General features: G+C 41.8%; 1 protein-coding gene across 7 annotated transcripts in view; it reads left to right on the top strand.

The window, feature by feature from the left end:
* Positions 1-407: 407 nt before the first annotated feature.
* Positions 408-18,962, top strand: part of znf618 (zinc finger protein 618) — a 36,628-nt gene continuing 18,073 nt past the window's right edge. For 4 of the 7 annotated variants that reach the window (XM_017460639.3, XM_017460640.3, XM_047151844.2 and 1 more), the window contains exons 1-4: positions 411-784; positions 10,184-10,288; positions 17,964-18,231; positions 18,484-18,561. In XM_017460639.3, the coding sequence (XP_017316128.2) occupies positions 17,997-18,231; positions 18,484-18,561 (313 nt within the window). In that variant the 5' untranslated portion in view covers positions 411-784; positions 10,184-10,288; positions 17,964-17,996. Of the gene's footprint in view, positions 785-10,183; positions 10,289-17,963; positions 18,232-18,483; positions 18,562-18,962 lie in introns of all 7 variants that reach the window. The other 3 variants (XM_017460634.3, XM_017460638.3, XM_053677000.1) reach the window with 2 other exon arrangements.

Here is an 18,962-nt window from a genome sequence, read left to right on the forward strand (position 1 = left end):
TGCATCACGCATGCGCGGTTTTTATTCATTTATTTATTTTTTAAAAATAATTGTGCATCAATATCCGAAAACCTCTAGTGGATTTTTTTTTTCATTATTATTATTTATTTATGACCCATGCAGAGAATAGTTATCTTTTATTATCGCACGTGGGTTTGTATGCGTGTCTGCAGGCGCACGCGCGTTTCTCATTTCTTACTTATTATTACTACGACACATTTAATCGCGCTTGCAATTAAAAACGCATGATTTGCATTCGCAGATTTTTTTTTTTTTTTTTTGCTCTTTTTCTCCCCCCACCGCCTGCATGATGGCGGACGAGTAAAAGCTCGTGCACGCGCCTCCTCCACCTCTCAGAAGCGACCATGGAGCCCGGTTGTGTGTGTGTTTTTTTTTTTTGGCGCGCATGCGCATTCCGGTAACAGAAAGCCAGAAAGCGCAAAAAGGAGGGAGGAGGAGGGGAAAAACGGTCGATTCATTTCGAAAAATTTCTCGCATTGGAAAAAAAAAAATTGCGCTTCCGTCATACTGGGAGGGAGGGAGGATCCTTCTGCTCTGCACTGCCCTGGAAAGGGGGGAGAAAATATTCTGTTTGACCCGCATCGGTTTTTTGGGAGGTAACGAAGGCGGTGTGTGCCGCTTTGCTCTTTTTTTTCTCCCCTCCTTTTCCAAATTAGAAATCGCTTTAGAATTTCTTTTTCCCTTGCGCAGGCCGTGCGTGCGCGCGCTTTTATTCACCTCTAATTTGCGCATCCGGATTTGGGGGAAACCGATGCGTTCCTGGGTAAGCTCAACTTCTTTCCTCAGTCCAGACCTCAATGTGCTGCTGTGTTGTGGCAATTTTTTTTTTTTTTTTTAAAGCGAGCAAGCAAGCGGTTCTTCTGTTTTTGTTTGTTTTGTTTTTCCCTCCCTAAAATGAACTTTCTTTAGGAATTCTCTCTTGATACATTGTAACGATTTTTTTTTTTTAACCTCGCGCCTATAATCGGCGATTATAAGTTGGAGGAATTTATTTTAGGGAATGCAAAAAAGGGAAAAAAAAGGGGGAAGAGGGGGAAAAAAAAGCCTTGATGGCAGGGGGAAACCGAAAACCCCCTTAAGAGCAGCAGCGGCCATATTTGGCGAATTTTCTTTTCCCAGTGAATTGTGCTTTTATTCGACGATTACATGAGCGCGCGTGCTGTCGGATCAGTAATCGATCAAGTTGATTTCCTGCACGCGCGTCTGATTTAACGCGTATCGGATGTCTCGCGCGGTGAAACGCGGTGGGGGGGGGGGGTTATTTGCGGATTCTTCGTTTTTTTTTTTTTTTTTTTTTTTTTTTAAAGTCTTGAATGCCGTTTTCGTTGTAAAAAAAAAATTAGCGCCCCCTGTGGTCAAATTCTTGAGAAATTAAAGAAATTACGATTCATTCTGATTGCATTTCGCAACGAGATTTATTTATTTATTATTATTGCGCTCGCGCTGTTTTTATTTTATTTTATTTATTTATTTATTTATTTATTTATTTATTTATTTTAAAAAGAAGAAAGTATTTATTTTTTCAAACGACACTGTTTAAGAACACTGTTTAATTTGTAGCCTTAGAGGAAAGAGCAGTGCACGGCTGCAGCGTCCTTTTTTATTTTTTTAAATTTATTTATTTATTTTTTTCCTCTGATTTATTATGCATTTCCTCCTGCTCATTCCTCATTTCGTGCACTTTATAAAAAAGCATTTTATATGGTTTTTGTTTCCTAAGAGAAACTAAAGCGCTGCTCGTGCTGCACTGTTTCAGCTTCTTCTCTTTCTGTGCAGGGTTGCATTGATTTATTATATCCCCCCCCATCCCCCTTTGCATGCACATATTATAAAAATCAATCAGACTTGTCGGCATGTTTTGCACGTGCATGCATGCGAGTGTGTGTGTGTGTGTGTGTGTGTTTCTTGAGACTTTTTTTTTTTTTTATCATGCACGTATGAAATGCATGCATTTTCATCTTTTCCATAAGAATGAAAAATAATAACGACGAGCTGTGCAGCATTTCACAAGTTTACAGGTTAAATCAGGAATAATAATAATAATAATAATAATAATAATAAAGGACCAAGTTTGATTATTCGAGTATACCGGTTTCTCTCCCAGTAGCAAGGCTGTGCTGGATCAACTGATATTTTATTGTTCTAAATAATTCCTAGTGTGTTAAATCGACGAGCTTTCAATGTAACGCTGCATCACGCGTGTCCACGCAGATATCTGGTATCGGAGATATTTCCTTAAATTTGCACCGTCTCTCTGCTCGGAATCGTTTCCAAGGCCGCTGTAGGCTATAAATCACCCCGTTGGACGTTTCACTTTTTGACAAAACTTCAGAGATAGCGCGTTGAAAACACGAAGCTTGGTGTTGAGATGGAAGCCATTTTACTCTTAATTTATTCGTGATTTTATGTTTCGTACGACGATTGCCGAGTCGTGCTCAGAATGCTCATACTAATGTTATACTAATAATCCTGCATGGCCTCACATGGAAAATATTTCCTTTCGTGTCCTAAGCCACTCGCTTTTCAAATAACGGACAAAGATTTTGCCTTCAAATGGTGGAAAAATAAATTGCGGGGGAATCAAAGGTGGAAGAAGTAGGCCTATATGCACGTCTTTCGCCCACCAAATGATCATTCAAGTGAGCGCCTAGATGTCTTGGCCAACTCATTTTTTCTTTTTTCCTTCTTCGTGTCATGATGCCAGTTTCCATCCCAAATTGAAATTTTTATTGGACACACACAACCATGCACAGTATAATGTGCTGTGAAATGATTTTTTTTTTCATCTGCCCGTGACATAGAAAATCGGCCTACGGTCAGGTCTTTTGTACCGGCGAGGAAACCGGAGTACCCGGTGGAAACCCCCGAAGCACGGGGAGAACATACAAGCTCCATGTACACGGAGCAGGGCGGAGGTGGGATTCGAACCGCCTCAGCCCTGGGGGTGCGAGGCAAACATGCTCACCACTAAACCCCTCCACCCCAAGGAAAAATCTAAAAACAATATGTTTTCGCTGTTCGAAATGCTCGATGCTGCAGGCAGTCAAAACCGCGTCCTCATACCGTATAGCGCTTCATGTCCGCCCCTCCCCCACACGCTGTTTATTTTCACACGCTCATTTATCGCACGTTATTCGCACGACTCGACTTCACATCGAGTTCATTTCCGGGTGTAGTTTTTAACGGTAAAAAGTAATCCGACGACGCATAAACCTTCCGTCGTGGAGGGTTTTTTAAATATTTATTTATTTATTTATTATTATTTTTTTTCCGGTCACACGCGAGAGGAAGTTTTGCACACGTCACTTTTTCTTTGCTTAATTCTAGAAAATAACGCGACATTTATTTAGTAGGAAATTCCAGCACGTTATGTTAAAACTGCAGTTTTTTAAAAAAATTATTATTATTATTATTTTTTAAAAAAATGTATTCATCTTGAGGACGGTTTTTCACCACGGATATTCGCTGAGATGTAAAAACGGAATGCAGATCCAGTCTGTAGATCGTGGCCGTTCTGTTTTAGCTGGTTAGGAAAGAACTGAAAGGTCAGGAAGTTTGCGAAACGTATGGCGGGCGTGATGGAAGCGTGCCGGATACAGAGAGGAACGTATGCGACATCGGGCTGCTGTAGGAAGTAGTGCTATTACGGCGTTTTTTTTTTTTTTTTTTTGTTTTTTTATTTTAAGCACGAAACATCTCTTTAATGCGAACGTTAACGTTCCCGTTGCACGTTTTCGGTTTAGCGCTCGAGTCTTTGCGCATAAAGTCTTTGCAGTGTGGACATTTTTAAAATTTTTTTTTTGCTGTGTTCAGATTTGACCTTTACGTTTACGCTTCCTCTTCTTGCCTTTGTGTCCGGAATTTAGTCTGAACTGAAACTGGGGCTGTACATGAGCACGTGTACAGATCTTTAGGAAATCCGATGGAAAGTGCTACGGTGGGTATGCGCCGATCTTATTAAATTCGATTTTCTTTGTAAATATATTCATATTTCGCGATATCGATGCGATTTGTAAGAGCCGAGTACTCTCTGACCACTGGATCTTGAGCTGTTCGCAATTGTAATATCGTGAGCATAAATTTGCACGGGATTAGGACGGGCCATGGCCCGAATCTATGGAAAAATCCGTGGTCGTTTCGAAACGTTGCCAGCCCCTTCGAATATCCCGGCGTTCGCTTGATTCGACGCGTTAATTTCTGCCATCGCGAAGTCCTGGAGGTACTCGCTGTTAAGATGTCCGCAATCTCAACGTTCCAGCTTCGTCTCGGTCTGTTCCGAAGCACTGACACTGGAGACTCCTTAAATAAATGTTAAGTAAACATCTCCGTACAGAAAACTTCACCATACCGACGATCGCATGCGTCTTAAATCCGAATGAGCGCGTGGTAATAGGAAATGCATTAACATCTTCCGACCAATCAGAATCGAGCGTTCGATAGCGCTGCGGTACAACATGATCTATTTTGTAACTGATGTTCGTGAATATACACTTCGCCATGACTCGTTGCTGTTTGTTTTGCTTCGCCGACCTTCAGTCACGACCCTGCAGGCGATTCCAGATTGTTGATACAACTTTGTGTTCGTCTGTTGTCGTTTTTATGTCGCCCGTATGCTCTGTAGCTGCGGGATAAATACCATCGACCCTTCGACTTTCACCATCGAGAAAGGCGTTTAAATGACTCGTTACGGTACGTGTACGGCAAAACAAACGTGAAGGTACGAATCGGCGCGCAAACGAATGAAGTTTTCAGAGTAAAAACAATCGTGAGATCGGGCTTAGCGGTGTTACCTGAGGGATTTCTTATATTCCCGCTACGAGTTTAATAAAAGTTTACCGCGTAACCCTATATTGGACAAAAAGCGATAAAGTGCTTCTGTAAAAATGATCTGCAACAGCATCCGAGTAACTAGTAGTGAAGTAATGCTTTAAACACGCGCAGTCATATTCCAGAAAAATCGATCGTTAAAGCCGAGCTCCAGTTTAATGATTGTTCGAAGGTGGAGTAAATTATAGAACGGTACAGATCTTTCGGCTGTGTGTGTGGAAACCGGTTCCGAGTCAAACAATTGTGTAAAACAAACACACAACCTTTTTAGCTGCGCTCTGGGTGCAGCGGCGAGACTCTTTAAACTATATTTCACGCGTCTTTTTCAGCATGGACGATCAATCAGGCGTCGAAGTCGTTTGTTTTACTTTGAACTGTTTAGCTTTTATTTATTGATTAAAGCTCTTTAACGAAAAACCCTTTGATCGGGATTTATGTATCCCAATCGAAAGTTGATCAGTCCTGAGGCAGAGTCAATGTTACTCCAAAGTTGATTATTTTCCAACAAGCGCACATCCCCAAGTAATTTGCCAACTATCACTTAAAAAAATAAATAAATAAATAAATAAATAAATAAATAAATAATTTTTGCGCTTGCAGAAAGAACGACGTCATACTATTTATTTATCCGTTCGTCGTGACGTTTAATGTTGTGGAACGCCCCCAGAGGATGTTGGTTCCTCTTCTCACTTATGATCTAGAAGCTACAAACAGACGTTCCATCAAACCGTATGTTTTGTCACGGAGAAAAAATTGGTAGAAGTTGAGAAAAAGCTGATGCACTTTACCGACACTGTTTAAGTTTGAAGCATGAAATGGCGATCTGACATTTTAATGAAGGAATTAACGTACGTGCGCGTTTCGAACTCGCAGCCGTATGTCTGATGGAAACCGTCGAGTCGGCTCGTCCGAGCTTGCCCTTCCGTGAGCGGCGCTACGCGTCCGTACGTCCGTGTCGGATAAGATCAGACCCGCACGACCGTACGTCGTCGTGGTGGTGACCTCTCTGCTTCAGCGCTTTCATGACACCAGAACCCGTATTTGAAGTCACTTTTACACAGCGAGGCTATGTAATGTTTGTTTGTATGTAATGTATGTTTCTAGGAAACCGACGACGTTTATTCCGCGTAGAGCTGAAATCCTAAACCCGATACGTGACCGAGTTTAAAAGCCGAAAATATCAGTAAATATAGATATATATTTTTTTTCTGCCTCGCTGTATGAGGTTATCGTTCAAGGCTCGGTCTAACAATAGCGTTCACGTCACCGCGATTCTTATTGCAGGGTTGCCATGGTGACGCAGCAGCTCAGGAGTATCGCGTTTTGGGTTTTTTTTCCTGTCCTTGCTTCTTTTTTTTATTTATTATTTAAAAAAAAAAAAAAAAAAGAACATTTTCAACAAAACAATCGTTTTCTCAGTCGGTGTTACTTCGGTAACTTTTTTAAAATTATTATTATTATTATTATTTCAAACAATTTGCATCGGAACATTAGCATTTTTAGTCGGTTTTACAAAACCTTTACCGCGAAAACACTGCAAAAAAAAAAAAAAGAAAGCAAGAAGGCATGCTGGGAATGTGCTCCTGGTGTCTAACTCATGGTATTTATATTTAATCTGTCAATACCTTTTGATGACGTGAAGATAACGGGAGCACACTTTCTTGTAACACTATACCACGAAGCAGTGCAGTCTTCCGCCATCTTGGAATTGTTGAGCTTGAATGACAGTCGTGCGTATTCATTTATGTTTTTAAAACAAAATACATATATAAACGGCGTTATCCATCATCCACACTACAACGTGACCCTTTTATTTTCTTTTTGTTCAATTTGGAAAGAAAAAGAGTCATTTTTAATGAAATTTAGTTATTTGTGTGTGTGTGTGAGTGGGCGAGGCCTTTAATTGGTTGTTAAGATCGGTCACCGTGACTGTAATCGGACGTTTACTTCACAACTGACGTCTTTTCAAAACGCAGATCGACGATGCATTCTCGTCCGTTCCCGTGTGTCTGTTTTAATTTTTTTTTCTCTTCACCCAATCAGATTCCTTACTCCAGCGGCTCTCGTAGCTTTTGTGTCTGGCTGTGGCTCTATAAAAATTTCACAACCCCCTCCTTGCCCTGAATCGCACTACAGCAATGGGTGCAGGGTGTGACTGGACTGAAAACCCTTTGTTTAATCCGTCACTGTTGTAAACACGCGTCACGTTGCTACCTCGGCTGCCGCTCCTACTTCGCGTCCGTAACTCCGTCGTTTACGCCGGTTATCCGGCACGCGTGATGTTGCGCTCGCTGATCAGAACTCGTTTTCGCCCGAGAGCTGGTTAGATTTTGGGTTTCATGCTGTTTTCAGTCCGTTTGAATCGCACCCTGATGCCATTCGCTCGTGGAGGTGAGGACGAAGGATTCGCGCTCGGGTGCGAGAGCGTCTCGAGTTTCGGTTCGATCGCTGCGAGAAAGCGGTCCGATCCCGGATCGGCTCGGATACGCGGCGTGAACGAGTGTGTTTGGTTTACGGGGGGGGGTTTTCCTGTGGTTAAAATGATCTGAAAGTGCCGTGGGGACGTGATGTGTTCGGGAGGTTTGGATTGAGCGACAGATGGAGAACGTAAACCGTGAACGTGATGTGCAAAACGTTTTAAACTAGAAATTCCCGTAATTACGTCGTAACGTATTGAACGTAGCAGTGTGTTCTCTGTGCTCCGGCTGACTGATTTCTATAGTAGTGAAAGTTTGTTTTTTTTCCATTGTTGCCATTCTGACCAATGAGGAAAGGAATTTTCTATTATTATTAGTTCTAAGGTCTATTATTTACGTGCAGTGAGAGAATAGCGCATTTCGTTCAGATCCAGACTCGGCACCTGGGACCGAAGATGCAAATGTACTTCGCTTTCACCACGCGTACGTGCACGCATGCATTCATGCACGCAACTGCCATGAGAGCGGCATTGTTCATATACCCGTTTGCATATCTCGTGGAGGATTAAAAGCGACGTCCTGTAGCTTTCTAAGTGGAACTGTAATGTTCAGCGACGTTAAACCGACTTTCGCTTTAAAACTTTCCGCCGTCGTCGTGATTGTCGTCATGATCCGTGTCTCAAATCAAAGATCGTACATTCGAAAATATTTGACTAGCCTCGAAAAATCCACACGGTTCGGTCAAAGCCGGAATCGAACCCTTCTTTTCCTCACTCAAAACTTGTTCCTTTTCATCTCTTTCGGCACGGTCAATAGTTTATTTGATCGATTCCGATTATTTTCGAGCTGCTACTAGCACTGTCTTTGCCATCCAGCTCTTCCTGTTGCGAGAGGATAGTGACGACCTCGGCGGTGGTTTTTTATCATTTTTCTACATTAAATAAAATTCGGTCGTGGTGATCACTTACTCTGTACCCGGTTCGGTGGAATGACGCGGGCGAGTGTTGGAACACTACAGACAGTGGAATGGAATGGAGACGCCGATTTAAGAAAGATATGCAGTGGTCTCTTCATTTTTTCCAGAACTGTATATGCTTGTCGAAGTAGGATCTTAACATTTCCAAGATAGCTCAGTTTATGTAAAATAGTGTTTAACTATATCCCTTTTTTTTATTGTTGAACCTTTTGCTCTTTTGCTAACACAAAAAAAAATTCACAAAAATACTCTGCCCTCAAGGATATCAAACAATCGGTGTATGTTTTGGATCGTCGTCCTGCTGGAAGATCCGACCACGGCCCGGTTGAATCTTTCTGTCGGAGGCGGTCAGGTTCTCATTTAATATCTGTTGATATTTGATAGAGTCCATGATGCCATGTATCCTAACAAAATGTCCAGGTCTTCTGGCAGAAAAACAGTCCCAAACCATTAAAGACCCTCCACCATATTTAACCGTGGCCATGAGGTACTTTTCCATACGGCTACCTCTCTGTGTGCCAAAACCACCTCTGTGTTTATTACCAAAAAGCTCTATTCCGGTTTCATCTGACCGTAGAACCCGATCCCATTTGAAGTTCCAGTAGTGTCGGCACACTGAACACGCTCGAGTTTGTTTTTGGATGAGAGTAGAGGCTTTTTTCTTGAAACCCTTCCAAACAGCTTGTGGTGATGTCGGTGACTTCGGATTGTAGTTCTGGAGACTTTCAGACCCCGAGACACGACTAACTCCTGCGGTTCTCCAGCTGGGATCCTTGGAGACGTTTTCTCCACTCGAACCGTCCTCTTCACGGTGCGTTGAGACGATACAGACACACGTCCAAATTCCAGGTCGATTCATAACATCTCCAGTCGACTGGAACTTCTTCATTATCGCCCTGATGGTGGAAATGGGCGTTTTCAGCGCTTGTGCTATTTTCTCATCGACACGCCCCATTTTGTAAAGCTCAGCAGCCTTTTGCCGCACATCACAGCTACATTCCTCGCTCTTACCCATCGCCCTATGTGTTATCTCATATTTATACCCCTGTGAAACACAGGACGAAGCCATGGTTGAATCATTTCCTCTTCCTAGTCACCCAGATGTACTAAAAATGGAGAATACCAACGGGAATATACTTTTTCTCATAAGAATTCATAGCGCCGCCAATAATCGTTACACACCTATATTAACAAACCCACGAGGATGCGTAAAATAAGGTTTATCCGGTTTGAATGAGTTCGGCCATCTTGGAAGTGTTGGGATTACAGCAGTAGTACTTTAAGGGTAATGCAGAAACGTCCCGATTTATTCCGTTCATACTTCCAGCTTGGAGAGCGGATTTGAGAACGCGCTTTCGGTGGTGGAAAACATTGCTCTAGTGTAACTGGAACGGCAAAGTGGATAAGAGCGGATTATTTTAGTTTAATTCACCCGTGTTAGTGTGGAAGTGAAATTACGACCGCACTCTTTACACCATTACAGCACAGCCTTATTAATCCACATCATTATTTCAGTCTTCAGAAATTCTCCAGTTCGCTGTCTACTTATAGCAGCTAATAACAGAGTACGACATGACTGTATGGTTTATGTAATTTTTTCTCTCTCTCTCTCTGTGTGTCTCTCGGTCTCTCTGTCTCTCTCGGTCTCTCTCTGCACTTCCCTTTTTTCCGTTTTGAATTTCTGTGCCGTTTTCCTGCCTGCTGTTGCTGACCTAAGAATAGAATTTTTCATAGAAATATTCAAAACATTTCCTCCCCCCCACCTACCCCCCCCCCAATCGGCCTCCACGCCGCCGTATGTTTTTTTTCGAAAATAAATTCAGTAATTTTCCGTGTGAAGTTTCCCGAGCCGGCCCGTAATTTTCCGCTCCGTGCGAATATCGGGAGTGGGGGAAAAAAAACAAAAACGCACGGCTAATTTTTAACCTCTTTTTGTTTTCAGGTCTCGTTCTTATCCCGAGCGAGCAGGGGAACCGGAGAGAGGAAGCGGGAGGGAGAGGAAAAGGGGACGAGCGTGAAGCGAGTTCAAAGCTCTGGACTACGCGAGGTATACACACGTACTCGCACACTGGCACACACTCGGTCTGCTTATGAATGTTCATGCGTTATTCTGCATTCAGAGCTATTCAGAGCACGACTTAGGAATCGCTTTTCGCAGACTTTTCTGGTAGTTTTGGGTGTGTGGGTGCAGGAGTATTGTACTGATGATAAATCGTCACGTCACGTGACCGATCCTTTGTGCTGGAAAAATAAGCGACGAGAAGCGAATGCCGATCGCCAAAACACAGACACGGGCTTTAGTTCGAATTGAACAGTTTGTTTTATTCTTGTAGTACTGTTCTATGCACTGATCATCTGAAGCAGGTCAAAACACAGTTCTAAACATAAGATATCATTTTTATATAATTTTTTTTTTTTTTTATAGTAGCTTCATTTTAACAGCTGATTTTGTAAAAAAAAAAAAAAAAAAAAAAAAAAAAAAAAATGAACCATGAATAAAATGCTTAGTTGAGTAGTTCTTTAGCCTTTTTTTTTTTTTTTCTTTTTCTTTTTTTTTCTCTTTTTTTCTTCTTCTTTTTTTCTTCCAACATGCGATGATGTTAACAAGTATTAACATTCTCCAATAGTGCTTTATATAATGTTTAATACCACTTAAATTCCGGAAAAGTTGGGACAGTATGGAGAAATCTTAATATAAACAAAGAGGAGTGATTCTGTAAATGTACTTTGACTTTGTATTTTTAACCAAAAAAAAAAAAAAAAACGGGACGAGGTATTTGACGTTTTACCTGATCAACTGCATAGTGTTCTTCGAAGATGCAAACTGCGACACGTTGAAGAGAAGTCGGGACAGGGGCGATTTAGGACTGATGGCGATGCGACGAGTTGAAGTAAGACGGTGATGTGAAACAGGCGAGGCAAGGCCTGTCTTGGAACTCTTTGAACCGTTCTCGGTTGCGGTGACGTTTAAAATGATCGTATTTAAGTGAGGATTTTTGCCGAAGATGTGTCTGGAATTGCCCACTACCTCACCGGATTTGTATCGAATCATTTCGTTCACGCACAAAACCACAGCGAATGCTTCAGGATATCGGCTTATGAAAAGGAAACCAGGCGTACCGTGATTAAAGATAACGCGTTCAGTGCACAGCTATCATCTTGTTAAGCATTTTTATCACATTTATAAATGACCGTGTTATAGCATTGCACCATGTATTCTGCAGTTTATTTGAACAGTTTATATATATATATATATATATAATGTGTGTGTATGTGTATATATATATATATGTGTGTGTATATATATATATATATATATATATATATATATATATATATATGTGTGTGTGTATTTTTTTTTTTTTTCGGAAGAATTATTGTATTGCTCAAGATGTGAAATTGTGCATCGTAGAAATACCTTCATAAACCGTACGACATCGCCCGTCTCTACTTACAACACTCACATTCTAGCTAGTCTCATCTAACTGACCTCGCTTGCTATCCAGGTTAGCCTTTCAAAGTAAACTCCATTTGCACTACACTTGCACTACCTGTCCTGACCTGCAGGAGTCAGTACAGAGCAGGAAATCAGGTCTTCTGGTGTGAAGCACGACAACGAAGAAGAATCGCGTCAACACGAAGAACGATGGAGGAGAAAGACGTGCTGCTTGACGCGATTGTGTCGCTGACGGCGTGTGACGCTGACCACCGCTTTACAATGGTCGGTGTTGGAGCCTACGGTCGCCAAAGCAACGGCGGCATCTTTAAAGCGAGTGCTTTTGGGTCCAGACTCCTGGAAGGAAAACTAGGTTTGCCACTCGTTTCCGTCTCGTGCGTTTTTTTTTTCTTCGACTACTTTGAGAATCAACGGCCCTGGGTCACTGTTGCCACCTTGTGGAACAACTAAATAGTGCAAAAGAATTAAATGCGCACGTGCGACCTGCTTGGGTTAGAAAAATCTGGCGGCACACGTGTACTCTGCTAACGAGGAAATGTGTCACGCGTGTACTGTATGCCGGGAAGTATACTTGGGGCTTTAGTGTTATCGTCCGTGTTTAAACATGCTATTTAATACATAGCTTTGAGACTTGATGTAAAAGATATCCGGGATCGGATGAAACCACACGAGCTCATTAGGGGGAAACATACTGTGGAAAGATTAGATATGGTCACCCCCCCGTACCCCCCCCCCCCACAAGCACATGTGTAGAAGGTGCGAATAATGTCGTAGATTCTTAGCTTATTAAACAAAACCAAAAAAACCTGAAAATTTTGACAGCTTCCTTGTAATTTACAACTCACTTGTTTTAACTCGCACCCTGTAATTTCCTGAGAACCGGACGAATCTGTTTGTGTTGAGTTCATTGTTTGCTGAAATTAAACAGAGGTACAGAAGCAGGAAGAAATTGTGTGGTTGTGGGGGAAGCACCATGAGGTTATGGATATTTGACTCGGGGAATTTTTTGTAATGTTTTTGTGTCCAGAGCGGAGGAGAGATGATGTCGGTGACCTGATATGACGAGCTCTTATTGACTTGGAAAAAGCAGTTCAACATTTTAGCACTAAATTTCGATCATGTGGCATTAGAGTTAAGATATCTCTTAATATTTATTTGATGAAGGTATCTTCGGGATGCAGAATTATTCCTAATGGTTCCTGAGGAACAATTAAAGCTGCAAGCAGCGATGGTGCACGTTGGGGCTTTTTGGGCCAGCGTTTATATAGTTGTTTTTGACATTTTCCTGTTGACAGTAGGTGGCGCTATGACTATATAACCGAATATTGGCACATATATGTCCTCAGGTCAGGATTCGTACCAAATATATGAAGTTTAGTGCAGATTGAACATTGTATGTTTTCAGCTTCCTGTTTAACGGCGAAACATCAAGACCACCACGCCCAAGCCGTGCAGCGAAAAACTCGAAAGCTTTGCAACGTAGCATCATCGACGCCTTTAGATGAGACTCACCGAATATGATGTCGATCCGATGAAATCTCTAGGAGGAGTTCGTTAAAGTACGAGGCCCGGAAATGGCCAAATCTGAGCAAAAAAAACGAAGAGAAAAATCAAAATGGCTGACTTCCTGTTGAGTTTAGGGCAGGGTTTCAAGAGACTTTTTTTTTTGTACATATTGGCATGTTACACGTACGACGTTCGGTCCACGCATGTAGGTGAAACTGACCATATCTTTGTGCCCTTTCTCTTGAACTTCAACTCTGTCCGGCTTCACGTGTACGCCATGCCGTTTCCATTTGACGCCAACCGGACCTTGCAAAATTAACACCATATCGAGCATCCATGCGGGAAAATCTGACGCGCATCGCACGCGTCGCGTCTACGCGTCGACGTAGGCAAGTTTCAGGTCAATCAAACAAACCTCGTGCTAGTATATCAAAGTGTAGTGCACCTATTTTTCCATATAGGTGGCGCTAAAACGAAAAACAAAATATTCAAATGGATGTAGTCGGGATTTTTGAGTAACTACGTAACATTCGATGGCAACGACGACACCTTTAATCTCACATCACTAAACCCTGTTCAAATGACGTGCCAGCGAAACCCCCCGAGCATTTTCTTATCACGTGGTGCCACAGAGACCGGAGTTTGTCCTCTGAGCGGACATTTTATCGAAGCTTTCCAAATCCGAGGAGAAATTTTGACCAACGTGTTCTTACTTAACCATCACTGACCGCACCTTTTTAGTTTTAGATCTCCATGTGACCATGCATGTTAGTGATGGAAACAAACAAACAAACAAAAAAAGGTGGGGGGGGGGGGGGGGGGGGGTTAATTTGGCTCTAGTAAAACTAGTCACAGTTTTACGGGTGTTATTTAGTTCCGCGTTCAGGGCGTATGCGCAAGGTCTCGGTTTAATGATTCCGTAAACAACAGTGCCAGAGATTTTCTTCGTCTCCTTCGAACTCGCTTTGCAACTTTGATTCATATCGGGAAGAAAATGTCAGCACGTCGGGGGCTTAGCGGCAGCCGCGAAGCCGGGCCGAATTTCTAATTTTAGACCACTCTTTCAGGATTTATTTTCATCTAATTCGAGTCTGCTTTTCAATAGCGCCTAGTTATTAAATTTTAATTCAGGGCGGCATTAGCATATAAATTGAAAGAAGGCTCCGTTGCATTGCTCATTCGTTCGGATGGAATTTTAAGACCTGACATTTCTGCTGGGTTTTTTTTTTTTTTCTTTTCCCTTATTTTTATTTATTTATTTATTTTCTTTCCAAGCCATCTTGGTTAATGGAAAAATGGTGGGAGGGAAAATTTCCTCCCTCCAATATATTTGTACATTATTGCTTTTTTTTTTTTTTTTTTTTTTTTTTTTTTTTTTTTTTTTTTTTTTTTTTTTTTTTTTTTTTAAATCGCAGGCCGGAGACGTGACTGCGGTAATTGAATGCAAGACCGCAAAATGTTTCTTGTGCCAGAAAAATGGAGCAACTCGACTTTAATATTTCCATCCTTAGCTATAAAAAATCAGATTAATTCTCTCTCTCTCTCTCGCTCTCTCTCCCTCTCTCTCTCGCGCGCACACTTCCGTGTTGAAATTTCCGATTCCTGCTGGTGTTTCAGTTAATATTCAGCTTGTGCTGCATGTCTTAAGTGATCCTGAAAATGTGTTATGTAAGGGAGAAAAAGTTCCATCTCGCTAAGCTTGTGCGCTGCAAATTATGTTGCAAAATGGGTCAAATCACTGAAAATATCTCCTCCCTCTGAAATTTAGGCTGACGGCTCATTTACTATCTCGGCCATTTTTCTTTATGCGAGAGCGCTGCAGTTTTCACCGAGGCGGCTGCAGCGAGTTCGGTGTGAAATAGCAGCAGGGTGGAAATTCACAGAGCATAATTCCCTCGTCGAGGTGTTAAGAAGCGCATGCTAAATTCCATCTGCGAGCTCGAATGCAGTTCTAACGCAGCTCATGTTAACGACGGGCCTGAGTGGTTGCTTATTTCAGTGTTTGTTGAAGTGCGTTATTTTATATTTCCGGTTGATGGCACAACAGGATGAGTTGTCCCCAATTTTATTGGATCAAAAATAAATACAGTGGTGGCTTGGCGGTTAAGGCTCTGGGTTACTGATCGGAAGGTCGGGGGTTCAAGCCCCAGCACTGCCAAGCTGCCACTTGAGCAAGGCTCTTAACCCTCTCTGCTCCAGGGGGCGCTGTTTCATCTCTGACCCTCCGCTCTGACCCCAACTTCCTAACATGCTGGGGTATGCGAAGAAAAGAATTTCACTCTGCTGTAATGTATACGTGCCTAATAAAGACTCATTTCCCCCCCTCGCTTTCGAATCGCTTCCGAATGCCCGTGCGGCCGCGCACGCTTCTCTTTCGCTTTCGGATTAGCAGCGGTTCGAATTGGCAGCGGTTCTTAACGGAAAAACAGAGCGGCAAAAACACGACACCATGACAAACTCGCTTCTATTAAACCAAATCTTTCGTCTTGTCGGTCAGGTTTCCGTGCACCATCCGCCCTGTGTTCTGCTTCATCCGTTCTCCCTTCGATTTCATCAAGGAGATCGGGTCCCGAGGACGAAATGCGCGCGTAAAGCACGATGCTGCCACCGCCATGTTTCACCGTAGGGATCGGTGCTGATTGATTCGGTTTGAAACTCCTCTCGAATATCTTCGTCTCATCACACCGACAGTGACTGATCTTTACTGGGGCCCTGTTCGTACCTAGTATTGACACGCATCGGTGCTCAGCACAGGTGTGAACAGGGTCAGGTGCGTCTCGAAGACACATTCGGAGGTGGTCCGGATGAAAAATGGACCACTCTTTCCACTCTCAGACTCTGTACTCTGTTAACTCCTTCAGAGTGACTGTTGGCCTCACCGTGGCTTCCCTCACCAGTCTGGGTCTCGTTTGCGTGCCGGGTTTTGAGGGACAGCCCTGTTTAAGTAGTGCTTGGGTCATGTGATGCAGCTTTCAGCTCCTCAGTATTGATCCACCGATGCTTCCTGAGATGTCCAACCTCTTGGATGTAATTTCACACCCTATACATAAGTTATGGAATTCTATTACCTTGTTGTTGTTGTTGTTGTTGTTTTTTAACTTCTTTAGTCTTTTTCATTTCTTTCCCTCAGACTGACGGTCTCTCTCTCTCTTTTTGTTCTCTTTTTTTTTTTTTTTCTCTTTTTTTTGTTCCTTGTTAAGACTATGATTAATTTGTGCCTTCTGATTTGGAGAATTCCTCCATGCTGAAGTATAAACGTCATTAGCGTTGTGTGCAGTTGCTCAGTAATTTTTTTTTTTAAAACGGGGCTTAAAAATGACTCGCGTACTGTAGCTAATTAAAGAATTAACGCTAGCTAGCAGGTTTCGTATGAAACTGTGACTGACTAAATTTAAGGATTTGACTCACAACTTCTTGTTGGGGTTTTTTTTAAATTTTTTTATTTATTTTTTTTATATAAACACAACAAAAAAAAAAACCACTCCGTATCTGGGCGATCTTCTTCCAAATGCAGGAGTAATGATGATTTTATGGAATGTCTACGCTAACATGGTTGGAGGTACTGAATATCATAGCATGCTGTATTTATAAGTTATTTTAATAATTATTTAAATCATTCATTTTCATGGTTTCTAGAATTTCTACCATCTTCATTTTTTTTTTTTTTTTTTTTTTGTATTTATTCAGTTCAATCTTGGGCATTTTGTTTATTTATAAACGAGCGTGTATATAAAGCCAATTAGCTCCAGATTCTCAAATCTGCTCTGAGCAATATGTAGTCGTCGTCCCCCCCCCCCCCCCCCCCCCCCCATTTTTTTCACTGCTGACTGACTGAAGCCTAAAATGGCCACATCAGATTCAGATTTCATCGCTTTGCTTACTGGGCGACGGCCAAGCGAGAAGGACTGTTTTTAAAAAAAACAAAAAAAAAAAAGCTCTCATCTTTTTCCTTACTTCAGAGATGACCGTTCGTCAGCAGGTCGTCTCTCCACTCCAGTAATTCTCCATTTAGCATTTCTTAAGTGCAATTAAAAATAGATCGACGCTGCCGTCTGTCGGCAGCCGAAGCGGCCATCTTTTATTTTCTCATCATTTATTTATTTTCTATGAACTCCTGTGAGATCCGTTACACTTAACAGACTTGGCATAACTCCATACTCATTACGCATCAATTAGTCACCATAAAACGTTTGACTAATTAGGCTTTTGTTTAATTAAAGATGTGATTGATGAGCTTACTATGAGCGTTCTCAGCCCCCTTTTTTTTTTTTTTTTTTTTTTTTTTTTTTTGTACCTCAGTTTAAAAAACAAAAAAAAGATATAATGTGCACTTTATCATTGTTATTTATTTGATCTATTGATCGTTTGTCACGTATAAAATGGCACTTTATATGTTTACTTGGACATTGTAGATTATACGCCAAAATTCGTTTACCTGAATAAATCTGAAATGAATAAGTAAGTAAATAAGTAAATAAATAAATACTGTATGTCATTATAATAGGGAACCAAATAAACACTTGAGAGACTTTTTTTTTTTTTTTTTGTATTATAAGTACAGTTTATGTTTACGTGTTTTGTAAGGCAGACCGTACAGGATTTAGTGGCGTTTTTTGTGATGGTTGCGGCCAAAATTGCTCGACTTTGCTTATTTATTTATTTATTTATTTTTTTTTTTTCCTGATCTCTGGGTCTCGACGCATCAGTGAGGAGTTTTTGCATTTCCCATGACTCCCCATGTGTTTGCTTTCTCCTGCAGGCTGTGTAGCCGTGGCTAAACCCCAGCGGAGCCATGAGCACTCAGGAGGTCCCCAACGCCAGTCTGAAGCAGGGCGACACGCCCTCCGAGACCCTTTCCGCCCAGGCCGTACTCGCCGCCTCGCCCAAGACCGCTACCCATCAGGTGAAGACCGAGCCTCGTCGCACTCCCACCACCACCTCAACCAGCAACGGCAAAGAGAGCGATGGCAGCCTTCCTGCTGAGATCTGCGTCGTCATCGGGAGTCCTCGGAATTCCCAAACACAAGGTGAGCGTCTACGTTACTTTATACGATAAATACAAAGAAAAATATTTACTTCAAAATCTCCTCCAAGTAGAAAAGATTCTCAGTGGTTATTTGGAACAACCAGTGTTTTCTAAATGAAGATGAGCTTGCGCTTTCTCAGCGATATGGCAAGCTGTGTTTTTGTTTTTGTTTTTGTTTTCTAGACGATTAAATATGTTCATACATTATGTTCTAAGTTTCAAAAATTTCTAATGGTGATGTATGTTCACACAGGCTCCTACGTCTGCCGAGTGTGTGGGAAGAAGTACAAGTATTACAACTGCTTTCAGACACACGTCCGTGCCCACAGAGGTACAAAGTGAACTTCCACACGAGTGTTTTTCCAAGAAATGGCTGGTGTTTTTAATGTTGCACGTCGTGCCCTCAGGGTCTGCTTCCCTAAAACACAAAATGTTCTGTTTTATAGCAACAGAGATGTTCGCATTGTTGAACATTCTCAGTCTCGCCTGCATTTATGGATAAAAAATAAAAGGGGGGGCAAAAGTCCTTGAGATTGCTTAGACAGTGAAGGATTACGGTTGAGTGCAAAAGTGTGTGCACCCCAGGACAGTGTAAAGAAAAGAGAATTCATTCATTCATTTATTTATTCTAATGCCTTTTTTTTTTAAATTGTAAAATAGAGCTTGCTGTTGATTTTTCCACATTATATAGATTGGTGTTTTTACATTGATAATTAAACGCTTTCACTTCAT

This window comes from Ictalurus punctatus, chromosome 28 (genome assembly GCF_001660625.3).
Source record: "Ictalurus punctatus breed USDA103 chromosome 28, Coco_2.0, whole genome shotgun sequence".
NCBI classification, from domain to species: domain Eukaryota; kingdom Metazoa; phylum Chordata; class Actinopteri; order Siluriformes; family Ictaluridae; genus Ictalurus; species Ictalurus punctatus.